General features: G+C 37.6%; 1 protein-coding gene across 5 annotated transcripts in view; it reads left to right on the top strand.

Annotated features, from left to right (window-relative positions):
- CHST9 (carbohydrate sulfotransferase 9) overlaps window positions 1–13,924 on the top strand; it is a 253,269-nt gene that overhangs the window by 125,679 nt on the left and 113,666 nt on the right. For 3 of the 5 annotated variants that reach the window (XM_087439094.1, XM_087439093.1, XM_087439097.1), the window contains one exon: window positions 13,186–13,227. The exons of the other annotated variants lie outside the window; for them this stretch is intronic. In XM_087439094.1, coding sequence (XP_087295220.1) covers window positions 13,186–13,227 — 42 coding nt within the window. The remainder of the gene's footprint in view (window positions 1–13,185; window positions 13,228–13,924) is intronic. 5 annotated transcript variants of the gene reach the window in all.

Raw genomic sequence — 13,924 nt, 5'->3', positions numbered from 1 at the left:
GAAGTTCTGAAGTTCTATTGGACAGCACTGCTCTAAGCTGTGATCTCTCTGAGGGCAGAGAACTTGGATCTTTTGTCTACCATCACAACCTTGTCAGCTGGTGCATAGGAAGTGTTCAGTATGTATTTGTTGAATGATCAACTAAATTTATTTAGCAGTAATTTGTTGAATGCACTCCATTTGCCAGGCGTGGCACTGGGGCCATACTAGTGAGCCTATACCAGCAACATGCCTCGTCCTGGAATACCTTTTCAGAGACTTTGCAGGTTCTGTTTGCTTGGTTTCTGAGCTACGTTTTGAATGAAATGGGAAAAATATAGTGAGAACAAAGACAGAAATTGTTTGTATTGTTCTGTTTTGTCCCTGAAGCCTCACACAGGGCCTGGAAGAAGCAGACCCTCAGTAAATACTGGTTCAACAAACAAAAGAGCAAGTGGCTTTGTTAAATCATCAGATATAGAAAATGGCCCTGTGGGTTTCCTAAGGAAAGACGTCTCTAAGAATGGTGGGGGGGGGGGGGGGCAGCCAGCCTGGTGGCACAGTGGTTAAGTTCACACGTTCCACTTTGGCGGCCCAGGGTTTGCCGGTTCGGATCCTGGGCGCGGACCTATGCACCCATCATCAAGCCATGCTGAGGCAGCGTCCCACATAGAGCAACTAGAAGGATGCACAACTATGACATGCAACTATCTACTGGGGCTTTGGGGAGGAAAAAGGAAAAAAGGAGGAAAATTGGCAACAGATGTTAGCTGAGGGCCAATCTTCCTCAAAAAAAAAAGAATGGTGAGAGGGAATTGCAAACATAGTCAGGAGAAAATCGGAGAAATGGGAACATATGTGACAAGCATATGAACATCCTAGACAATGCATTTGAGAAAGTACAGAGGATTATCTCTAACCAACCCAGAGTCATGAGCACTTCCTTATCCATAAATTAAGGTGCAAACTTTATTAATTCTGCATATAAAGTTCTGCATCTTAATTCAGTTTGGAAGCAAAGTCACTCATTTATTCATTCATTCGTTGAAGAACTATTCAAAGAATATTTATTATTTACTGCTGTAAATCATGGGCTAAGCACCAAAGTTATATTTGAGATGGAGATAAATCTCAAACATATTAAAAAAATAACTTCTTTGATTTAATTGTTTAGGGGAAGTGAGGGGTAGGATGGTATTTTCTGAATTTTGCCTTCAGATTCATGATTGACTAATCTTTATTGCCCTGGAATGAGTCTATTTGTCTGAAGAGATAATGAATATTACCTTTTCAGTGTCACTGCAACATTAAAAACAAAAGTCACTGTGTTTCTTTGATAATTCAGTCTTTATTGCACTTGTTTTTTGGCATTCTGCTATTATTTTTTTTAAATATATATGTAAATACAAGGAAGGAATATTATTTGCATAAATAATTCCTCTCCTACTTGCCTATGTGCTATTGGAAATGAGCGTCTACATTTAGAAGTAATTTAGGGGATTAGACTGAAAAGAGATTGCAGGATATCATTAACGTTTATCTCACACCTCTAACACAACTCTTTGTTGTATCTCTTTTAATTGCAATCAAGCACATTTATCAGTAACTCATTTGCCATTAATATAGGGGCCTCCAAATTTTAGAAAATAATATGATGTGAGTGATGATTTCTCTATGTCAAGGAATGTTCAATTTTTTTTTTTTTTTGAACAATGAACCTAACAAGTGTTTGCATGCCTTCCCAGTGCGTGCTGTCAGCCAGGCCTTCTCAGCAGCTGTGAACAACAGTGGTCATTGTGTGCTGGGGGGACAGCTGTGCGTTGACTTCCTGGGAATTATAAGGGTATTTGTGAAAAGTCAAGCTATAGCCTTCAAAGTATCCTTAATCAACATGTTTGTAGAATCACTGCTATAAAGTGAAAAAAAAAAAAAGCCTCATATTCAAAATGTGTAACTCATACTTGATTCATCTGTAACTATTGTTGTTGTTGTTTCTAATATTAATTAAATGACAACATTAAAAATCATTACAGTGGTTTAGCTAAAATAATTTTTGGTCTGAAATAACACATAAAGGGTTATGTCTATATCATTTATTATGATGTTTTTGTTTGTTGAATATATTAGAAAGTTGGCATCTTCTTTCTTTATTTAACTTGATGCAAATGTGCTGAATATTTTTTAAAAGGTAAAAAGTAAATTTATTCCAAGAATTTAATTTACCTCTCTGGTGTTTAGTGAGGAAACAAGAAAAAATAATTTTCCTCCTCCATGTGAGGAAGAAAATCAAAAGAGAGATAATCAATTGAATATTTTTTAACTCCATAGCAGAAGTCTTTAAATAACAACTTCCTAACACATCTGGATTAGATCCTGGTTTCACATTAAAGTACCAGCAATGTCCTGTTCTTAGTATTCTAATTATAGCTGCACTGTTTGAATTTCTCTAAACTTTTCAGGAAGCATTTAAAGCTGGCAATAGTTAAAGTCTTTGAGAGATTGTAAAAATTAAACAAAAACTAAATGGCCTGCAAGATGGATTTCATTATCTCTTGTTTTAAACACTGTCTAGTGATTGGTGGCAGAAATAGATAAAGCAAAGAGGCACCTCCGAGCAGCTTGCAGTTTTTATCTTTTCTCTCCAAAGACCACCACGTTGTGTCCAGTATCAACACAATGGGATCTAGTACAGTGTAACTTAGGCTTCATGCTCTTTCCACTAGTAGATCATCAAGATTAACATTGTCACTCATGAGATAATGTCAAAGGAAGATCTTTGTTCTGGGTGAAAAATAAAAGATTTGTATATGAGATAGCAGATATGATTAAACTTTCCATTCATATTTGCTGATAGAAATGTAAACACCAAGGCTAAGACGTGACTAATTTAGATTTTCTTTAACCACTTGACTTCAGAACTTGAAGTATAATACAGTATAGTTTAGTACTGTAAATGACACAATAATCAGTACTCTTGGATAAAGGGCTGATCTGAAGGACAGAGAACAAATGGGTCCCTGAAGCCTGTACAGTCTTCTCCAGAGCGCTGAGGAAGAAGACTTAAAGCAAAACTCAGTTCCGAGCTTAAACCTGCAAAAAGAAAGCAGCTGTTTATTAACTCCCCATCCCTCCTGCCCAGCCCCTGGTAAGTTCTAGAGATCTGCTGTACAACGTTGTACCGATCGTTAACAATACTGTATTCTACACTTTAAAATTTGTTAAGAGGAAAGATCTCATGTTAAGTGTCCTTAACACAATAAAATAAAACTTAACCTAAATAAAAGAAAATAGTCAAGTGCTATCTAGTGGGAGGGACTGACTAGCTGCAGGTATAATTACACTAATAAGGTGACCAGAATGTCAAAACTAATCTTGCAATGGTGCAGTCCTTTTCTTAGGCAATTAAAGGGTTAGAATATAATGGGGCCACCTCCTGGCAGGACATTTGGTCCTGTCCAAAACGTCTGTAATGCATTTGGTCCATGCCAAAGGTCCTTGATATTTGGTCTTATTTGGTCCTGTCCAAAACATCCATGGAGACATTTGGTCCACACCAAAAAATCCTTGATATTTGGTCCTGTACAAAGCCATTTGGCATGGACCAAATATGCTCATGAACGTTTTGGAGAGGACCAAATGTCCAGGACATTTTGGCATGGACCAAATGTCTTATGGACGTTTTGAACAGGACCCAATGTCGCTAATCGTCCCACCCAGCACTTGGGGAATTTTGAGACCACTTGGCTCCATCTGAAGCAGGGAGAAATGTGATCTTAAGAAATGAAACTTCCATTTTTCTGTATGTTTGAAATTTAATAATAAAATGTTGGAAAAAAAAGAAAAAGCATGGCAGCTGTGCCTTTGTTTTTCCTTCTGTAGAAACCCTATAATCTAACTCGAGGACACATTATATTTCCAGAAATTATTGTTGGGTTCAGTAATCAGATCGTGTCTTCTAGACAGTTCAGGCAGACAGAGGAGAGAAAAGAATTTGTTTTTTTACTGTCCATCCACCTTCTTTCTTCCCTGAAATTGAAGAGAAAGGGGAGATGCAGATCTGATCATCCTCAGCTTTGGGAACTTATCTACAAAGGAGGATTCTTGCTTCTTCTGTGTCTCTTCAGACTAGCTGATGCTACTTATTCTCCTCTTTTCACCAATTTGAATCATCCAGTGTCTGTACTCAGTCTGCATTCAAAATTATATCATATACACTGTGATACTGTCATGAAGTATATGTGTTGTTGAATTCTGCACATGAATATTGATATATAATATGCAGCATTTTTATTTTAATTGGTTTTTCTAATTTTAAATAACCTGCTTTAGCAGGCTTATATTTTTCTATTTTCAGTTGGTCATTATCCCATAAGAAGAGATAAAATGAAATACTGGGGAGTTATACATGGGGTACCACTTTAGCTAGAGTAATGAAGAAAGATCTCTCTGAGGAGGTGGTATTTGAACTGAATCATGACTGATGAGGACGAACCAGCCATGAGCAGATATGAGAGAATAGGGAACAGCAAGTGCAAAGGTCCTGAGGCAGGATAGCTTGGTGTATTGAAGGAACCAGAAAGAAAGTCAGCGTAGCTGGAGCATGGTGAGCAAGGGTGACTGTGTAGGCAGCATCCAGCTTATGGAGGGCCGTGTAGACTGATAAAGTGCTCAGATTTTATGATAATTGCAATGGAAAATCGTTGGGGAGTTTTAAGCAAGGAAATGAGATTTTTTTTTAAGCACTCTGGCTTGGGAGGGATTCTAGAAAAAAGTAGAGAAAGACCATTTAGAGAGCTGTTAAAGTAAACCAGGAAAACAATGAAGTAGCCTAAACCAAGATAGTTTCAGTAGACATAATGAGACACTATCAGATTTAGGGTATTTTTGAGATAGAAATGACAGCAAATACTGATAGATTGGATGTGGGTGGATAAGGAAAGAGAGGGATAAAAGATGCCTTTAGGTTTTTGGCTTGAGCAAGTTGGTGAATAATACCATTAGCTGAGATGTAGCAGAGCGTGAGAGGACCAACTTGGGGGGCTGAGGATAAAAGGAGATTTCTATTTTGGATATGTTAAATTTGAAATGACTCTTACCTACTCAGGCAAAGATGCTTCTTGGATATCTATTGCAGTTATCTAGGCGAGAAATAATTGTGGCCTGAACCAGGGACGTGGCAGTGGGCTGCGGGAAGAGAGTGGATTTGAGAAAAGTTTGAAGAAAGAGTAAACAGGACTCAGTTATTGATGACAAGTGAGCCATGAGGGAGTGCGAGAGGAATTCCAAGGCCCCTGCTTTGGATGACTGAGTGGTGCCAGTCCCTGAGAGGGAACAGTGAGGGAGGAGCATGATTGGAAGAGAAGAGGCCTAATGCCTAGTTCATTGCGTGTTCACAATTAATTTTAGCAATTTTTTTCTTGCTTTTGATAGTACTTTATATTACTTGCCTCTGTCTTAGCATCTAGGATGGAAAGGTTAATAACATACCCAGAGGTTTGTTTTACTGGCATGTAGTGTGCCTAAAAAATTTTTTGTTGAGAGAGTGACAAAGGAAGGAAGAAAAGAAAGAAGAAAGCAAGAGAGTGATATTATAACATTGAAAGATCTTTCTCCATTGTCTGGCCTACATTCTGAAATCTGGAAATGTATAAGTTCTTTTTATTATTCATAGTCCCCCTTTTCTGATCTGTGAGATATGCAGCCAGCAGTTTTAATTAACATCACATAGGAAAGATCAAGAAGGAAGGTGTGTGTCTTGGTGTGTTTTCAGCATGGCAGACAGTATCAGAGGTTTGCCATTGTTTCCACTGCTCAACTCGCTTCCTGTTTGCTCATCCTGAGCGTCTTTGTGCTAGTCAGAGGTACAGAGACGACAGAGACATAGAGCTTGCACGTGATAAAGACAGTTGACGCAGAAGGATTTATATAACAACAGAAGCTGCTATAGATCGTGTGGTGTGAGGGTTAGGAGTATGGACTCTATGGGTTTGAATCCAGCTCTTGGCAGCTTTGTGACCTAGACAAAGTAGTAATCTCTCTGAGCCACATTCTCACCTGTAAAGTAAGAATAGTGACAGTACTTACCTGATAGGGTTAAGAAAAAAATGAGTTAATATATGTAAGGCGCTTAGCCTGGCCTGCTGTTCGCTCCTGGGCTTTGCCTGCCTCCCAAATGAGCAATAACTACCATAGTTCAGAAGATGACCACTCTGAACATGGAGAGATGAAGTCATCAAGGTTAGGTCTTGAAGAAGGAACAGGACTTTGTCAAACAGAAGGAAGAGAGTCGGCTATTTCAGGCTTGGGAATAGAATGGATGTGGCCTATTCAGGGGACTTTTAGAATTTGTATAGGAAAGTACCAAGTGACACAGGTAGGCAGGGATCGTATTTTAGTGAGCGCTCAATGTAGACAGAGTTAGAGGGGATCTTGTAACAGTGAGAAGCAAATAGAGATTAGGGGGAGGAGATTAGCATGGGCAAAGCAATTTTTTCAACAATTAACTTGGTAAATTAACTTTAGGATGGAGACGGAAATCAAGGATATCAGTTTGAGTAATAGTATAGGCTTTGATATGCTAAGGACCTTGGCGGGAATAATGGGGGGTTAAAAAAAGAAGAAGAAGAAGGAGTAAGAGACATAGAAAAAAAGGATTAAAAGGTGACATCTGGAAACAGGTGTGGGGAGGAGTTGGGGGGACCGGCTGGCAGGAAGAAAGCCTGACTGGCAGGAAGAAGTCTGTATAATGACACATATGTGCAAGTTCAGAGGGACAGGTGCTTTGGGGAAAAGGATGACAAGTTTCATTCACATCTGGTTGCATTTTATCCAACAACAGGACACGACTGTGGAAGCTAGAATTTGGAGAAGCAGAATTGAAGTTCAGGAGAGGTCAAAGCTAAGGGTGTGTGTATATTTGGGACTGAATCAAGTATAGGTGAGAGGGAAAGAAATGAGAGAGGGTGAAATTTCTAAGGAGATGAAAGGGCAAGAGTAAGGCAAGATAACATACCAGCCAGTAAGCCCCTGGGAACAGCTGTGAGGATCAAATTTAGGTGACATATAGGACAGCATTTATGGGGGCGGGTGTGATTAAATACCGCATAAATAGGAAAAACATAGTGAGTGCACGATAATGAAGCAAGCTGCTTGCTTTTTTTTTTTTTTTTGCCCCGTTTCATAGAATTTCCAAAGCTGAAATGAACATTAAGACATTTTGTAGATGAGGGAATTAGGGCTCAGTGAAACTGAATTCATTGGTTTCCCCTGAGATAGCTGTAGAAGCAGACCTGCCCGTTTTTCAGGGCTGTTCTCATATTACGGGCTGCCGCTCGGGCTAGTCCTGTCTCTCAGCGCCTCATTGGATACGGTTCGAATAGTACTCGATTTTATACAAAGCATGAAGGGCTGGATCCCCTTGCACTGGGAGCCTAGCGTGAGTGCGCCTGCGCTCAGCAGCCTGCAGCGCGCAGAAGACGCGTCTGCTGGAGCACAGCTCCCTGAAAAGGAGCGCTCAATACACACCGTGGCATTGGATGTCGCCCTGTTTCTCTTTTACATTTGTATTTCCTTTTAGTTAATTAATTTTGCAATCTTTAGAAAATGAAATAGGCAGTTTACTCATATGCCCCTTATCTTTGTATGCATGTTAGTTAAATAATTAATCCATTGTTTATAATATTGCTTCCAAAAAGATATTGAAACGAGATACTGTTTTATATGAGGAGGCTTTAAATCTCAACAATGTTTATAGCCAAATGATTGCAATAGTTATTTTTTAAACCAGACCAGTTAAAATCAAAATAGCTATTTTTGAAAGTGTATAAAAGTGATGTCGCATGTACGATCATTTTGCACAATTTAACATAATTTTGTTGAAGGGATAGCCATTTGAGGTCTTAACCTTTTTATGAATTCCTTATGAAGTCATAGAAATCTTAATACCTTTCTAATTTTCTTCTTGAAGGAAACAATTTGGAAAATGCCAAGGACAGGAACATAGAAAGCATTTAACATAAACTGAAATCATTAATACTTAATGGAAAAACATAATAATCCATTCCGAGTCTTTTTAAAACAGCAAGTATAAAATCATCCATTTCAGGAGGCTAGAAAGTTCTTCAAAACTGGTGCTTAAATAGTGCTTATTCAAAGAAGGACTTGATGGAAATAGAACCCGTAAAACCCAAGGATTAGAAGGAGGTGGATGGTGAGATTCAAATGACTTCATTTTAATTGCTATTTGTTGTCAGTGATTTCCACTAAGCTTGCTCCCACCCACGCCTGGCTTCCTCGAGACCGTTGGGTCAGCGGTTCTTCTGTGTTGTTTATTGTTTGCTGGAGAGGAGGGATGTCCTTTCATGGTTTCTTCAATTTCAGAGTTGTAAAAACCCCTTCTGAAAATAATTGGCAGTATCAATTGGCCAAATTTGTTCGCCGAAACCCCTTTTATTTTGAACCAATGAGGCCCAAAGTCAAGAAATACTTGGGTTAATTTAAGGAAACCACAATTACAGCGTTCTTCTTTTGCAAATTTCTAAGACTGTTTCATCACTTTATGGCTTTTTCTGTCTTCTGTTACTGTCTTCCCTTGCTGACCACTGGAGCTGTCTCAAGCCCCCTGCCTGGGCAGAAGCCCACCCAACCCTCCACAGTCATCTCTGTCGTGAGGCTCATGGGATGGAAGGAGACAGTACTGGAACTCGAGGCTTGGAGGCTCAATTCTGCAGCCAAATCCTAGTTCCACCTAGTTTTTTAATCCTGGGCAGGATACCTAAACTCACTCTCTTTCTCCTTCTCCCTTCATTTAAAAAATTTTTTATTTTAATTTTATCGAAGTAATGCCTATACAGTTAAAGTATCAAATACAACAGAAGTTCTTTTAACTGGCCTTCTCTTTAAAGGGTTTCCCTGATTAAGCAACTCTCTCCCTTCCCTAGATATAGCCTGCTGACTGATGCTCACAGCCAGCTCACCACCAGAGCCTCACCTGCTGTCCCTCGAGCCTACCTGTAAACGTCTGACCCCACCTGTGGGGGAGTATGTGGACCAAGAGTCAGTTGTGTTTGTTCCCAAACTAGCTGTGCCAATTGTACTTGTTCATATAGTTATTCAATTCAATAATAAATTATGTAAACCAGTGACACATGGGTGCGTAAAAGAATTGCTATTTCTATGAAAATGTTTTGGAAAGACTCAATAAAGTTCAGTTACTAAAAATAAAATGCTACAGAATTAGATGTGAAAATATAATGGTAAAACGTTAGGAAAAAACTCCAACAAATCTAACAGGATTCTGCTTTGTGTCTTTAAGTTCTCAATCCACTTTAATGGGACTGAAACTAGGAAATATAGACGATGATTATGGGTGTGGTTTATGTAAAAAAGTGAAGAACTGGAAACATGTATGTAGTTATATTCCATAAGCAGAAATCCAGATCATATTCCATAGGATTCTTCTGGTATTAAATTAGATGAGGTTCACATCCAGTGCTTGGCAGCATGTCTGATATTTAATAAGGATTCAGTACATGTTTGCTGTAATTGTGGTTATTATTGATTTAATAATTGTACATCCAGGAAAAGAGAAAAGAAAGTAAGGTTACACCAAATCAATATTTCAAAAGAAAATATCAGGATAAACTTTTAAATCCAACAACCAAATATTAGCACAGAACCTAAACTTCACTGTGATAATTTTTTTGCATCGAAATATCTTTATGTAAAATTAAGAGAGTATTGATAATCACATTTATGAAAGGTTTAGCTGGGGGAAAAAAACATTCATTTGTGAAATATAACCCTATTTCAATTTTAAGAACAAATTGCCACATGGGCTTAGGAAACTGTCCAATCTTTTCTTGTCTTTGATTTCCCTGTTAGGTAAGCATGATGATAGACTACGTGGTTAATTTATCATGTGGCCAGAAGAATTATTTTGAGAAAAGTACATTATGGTTATATTTGTGTTCTGTCACTTGAATGTGAGCTCTGCCTGACTCACTGTGCTATTCAAGCTGCATGGAGATCTCAAACCGTCAGGAAAAGGATCAGTGAAAGGCTATTTTTTTTTAAAAAAAATTGATCTCCCATCAAAGCTCTAGACCTGTTCACTTAGCATGGTTCTTATGCCAAGTTTGAACAGGTGAAACCTGCTTTACCACCAAGAACAAAAATGGCTCAGAATAAAGTAATGTGTTGAAGGGGAAAGATCCCATTTCATTAGATCGTCTATGCCACTAAATTAAGACTTTAATATCGTAATCGATTTTGTAAGCACAATAGAAGAACATGTACCCTGGATGTGAGGTTTAAACTCTTATTAATTTTAGGGACTCTGGCCAAACCCAATTAATTTCTGTTATGTGAAACAAGCTGAATGCTGACATTTAAAGTCATTTTCACAGCTGACCATGGAAGAACACTCATAGTTATTTAATATATTATCATGTAGCAAGGAAGTCAGTCTATACTGATTGTATGGACTGAGCCCAACATCCTAGGTAGTCATTACATTTAAAAATATATAGAAATAATGATGATCTAGAAGATATAGTCAAAACCTTTAAAGAACTATGCATGCTATTACTATTATTGGGGGGTGAGAGAGGATGCTTTTTTAGGAGACAATTCATAAATTCAAAAATAAATGGTATTTACTTTCTTATCTTTTTACCAGAGCCTCAAAATTAATATTAATATTAACCCTTGAAAAAGAAATATTAAAATGTAATTTAATTCAATACGTATTTATACATGACACTAAACTAGGTTTGGGGAAGTTATGAAGAGGAGTAAGACTGGATCAAGACTGGATATAGTAAGTTTACTATATGAGTAAGGGTAGGAGACCTACATCCTTCTAACTAGTATACTTCAGTCTGTGATGTGTGAAGAGCCAGACTAGACCAGGGAAGTGTATAGAATCCCTGAGTGTAGTCGCATTGTTAATACCCTAATGTCAGGTTTCCTGAGACCCTTAAGAAATTAGCAGGTGGCGTTTTCCTGGGGCTGTGAAGAAGGGAATGGGCAATTGCTGTTCAGTGGGTATAAAGTTTCAGTCATGAGAGATGAAAAAGTTCTAGAGATCTGCTGTACTACATAAACAAAACTGTACTGTACATTTTAAAATTTGTTAAGAGGGTAGATCTTGTGTGTTTTTACCACAATAATAAAAAAAGAAATTGGCAAGTGGCCTTGCACAGCCTTTATATTTGAGCCATGGTAGATGGGGGAAACAGCCTGTCATGTCCACGTTTTTTAAGGAAATGACTTGATCATTATAAGCCAGAGAGCTTAAAGGCAATACCTGATGAGAAAAATTCCTCAAGCAATCAATAGGCAACTTACCAGAATACCATAAGAGATAAGCAGCCACAGTTGACTTTTTGAATAACCATTTTTTCCACATCAGTTTAATTTCCTTCCATGGTAATGTGACAGATTATTACATAAACAATAAGAATATGCTGGATAAAATCAGTTTTGTATGGACGGAGATTTTGGGTTCTAGCCTAAACAACATTGTTATCACCAAGCCATGAAAGTATGACCTTAATCATGCTCCAGTTACATGGGTGAACAAGTAAATATCGAGTTGCAATTACATCAAAGTGGGTTGAAGCAGTGGATTACATATCAAGTTCCAACCCATGCGAACTTGATACCAACTCCTATCAGTTGTACTGTAGGACCTCTATCTTATTGATGAGCTATACAAATGACTTATAAATGCCTTCATCCAAAATGCAGAAACTACTAAATCAAGTGGACCTGCGGATACCTTATACCAGGAAACTCATCACAATACAATTCAAAATGCCTTGGATATATTTTTTTAAATCATTCTAAAGACAGAATAGCATTTAATTGACGTGAGTATAAACTGGTATATTTTAGCACAAATGAAATTTGATGAAAGTTTGATTAAAAAGGCAAGAGCCAATTTTTCTCAATTAGGGTTAGAAAATCAATTTCATAAATGAATCACATTGATAGCAGATTATTTCAATGCTGCAAGATAGCAGGACAGAGACTTAAGCCTATCATTGCTTAAGCCTCACCATTCTTCAACACTTGTTCAAATTGTTATCAACATACTTTGAAAGGGATATTTAAAAAAACAAGACAGTATGTAGAGAGCAAAACATTAGATATACATATATATAATATAGGATATAATATATATTAATATATAGTTTAATTATATATAATAATATATATTATATTAAAATTATATATTATATAAAATATTGTGTGGTATGGTATATAATATGTATTGTATATTATATATTTATCATCTGTTATTTAAAGTAAGAATTGGAACTGTGTAATCTAGAAAGCAAAAGTCCAAATAGTCATATAATTACCATCTTGCAGTTCCCTAGAATTGTTCTCAGAATGAGCTGAGGCTCTCCTCTCCCCACAGATGAGTAAACCAGAGGAAACATAGTATGTAATGGTTAACAACTTCATCTGGCAGAAAGAGGTCCTTCTTCATTATCAGGATGAAGAATCGTTGGCTCAAGAAAAATCCCAAGATTTCTTTCTTAGAGCTCTTCACTACAGAATAAACTATCATTAGTTCTAGATAATTTCAATATCCATGGGATCACTTCCTTGAAAGAGCTGTTTTTCTTTTGTCCTGGATTTCAGTTCATTTACTCTTCCAGGCTTCACAAGCCAGGGTACCCTACAGTGGACCACTGGATACTCCACGCCGGGAGATGCACATGGCTTGTCTATCCTGTCAATTTTACCCAAAGCGATCTATCTCAATGCTCAGAGATATTAGGCAGCAACTAGGATTGTATGTCAACACGCTGACATGTTATGGAGCAGAATGCCAAGACTGCAGGGAAATTTTCTTGCTCGTGATGGACATTTTGCAGCTCCTTTGACCACACTAGCCCCCGGCTCCGTTTCTTTCACGCAGAGGGTACGGGCACAAGCTCAGTCTATTCTGTGGCAAAGTCTGAAGGTAATGCCCGGTTTCCTAATAAGTGACATCAAGCCTGTCCCCTCTTTAGTAGCCCGGAAACACAGGGATGACATAGTCTCTTTTACGACCCTCTCCTCTTTTATGCCCATGATTTTTCTTGCTAGAAATAAAGTATCAGAGACTTGGAGGCGTCTTCATGTAGAAAGTTTCTTAAACATCTTCACGTGTGCTGGTTATATATCAATTTCCTTTCTCTTCTCTTCCAGGATGGGGGCCAGTAAATTACTTGCAGCCTATACCCAGAATCAGTGAGTAAACGCTCCATAATGAGTCTCAGGTAGTTGTAGATAAGCAGAACAACAGCTAGAAGAGCTGACAACCCCATAGTTGCACTTTTAAACTCCTGTTCTTATGATGGTGACCATCACCAGAAAGCACAGCCTAGGTGGCATGTTCGGGTGTATAAAGTTTTGGAGGGTGGGGGAGAAAAGCAAGCAAACCTTGATCCTTGCCATCAAGAAATTTACAAAGGAAACCAAAGGCTTTAAAGCTAGATTTCAGTTATATCCAGCTTAATGAATAATTAATGTTCATCTATTTGAAAAAGTTTACATTTTCCCTATTTTCATTTAAAAAGTATTTAACACTTCCCTAGGACATTGGACTATATTCTTTATTTTCCAGAAATGTCTTCTTCTAAGAATACAGTAAATTCAGATTTATTAATTCTTAATTCATTAATTCATATTTATTAATTTTTATTAATTCAGATATTGCTAATACACAATTTTGGTAATTTGGCACAGACAAAGATGAAATTTACCTTTGAGTTGTTCTGCAAGGAATGGATTTGATAAGAGAAATGGGGGAACACCTGTAACTCATTGAAAGAGAATAATTGTTTTCATGGCTTTAGTATATACAGTGGTCTTCAGGCACAAAGATTCAGCTATAAAATAAGGATCCATGTCATTAAGTAGATGTCTCCTTAGACAGACTTTATTG

Source organism: Ceratotherium simum, chromosome 14 (assembly GCF_057802395.1).
Source record: "Ceratotherium simum simum isolate JZ-2026a chromosome 14, ASM5780239v1, whole genome shotgun sequence".
Taxonomy (NCBI): domain Eukaryota; kingdom Metazoa; phylum Chordata; class Mammalia; order Perissodactyla; family Rhinocerotidae; genus Ceratotherium; species Ceratotherium simum.
Note: the sequence above shows the minus strand (reverse complement) of the source record. Positions and strands in the feature narration are given on the sequence as shown.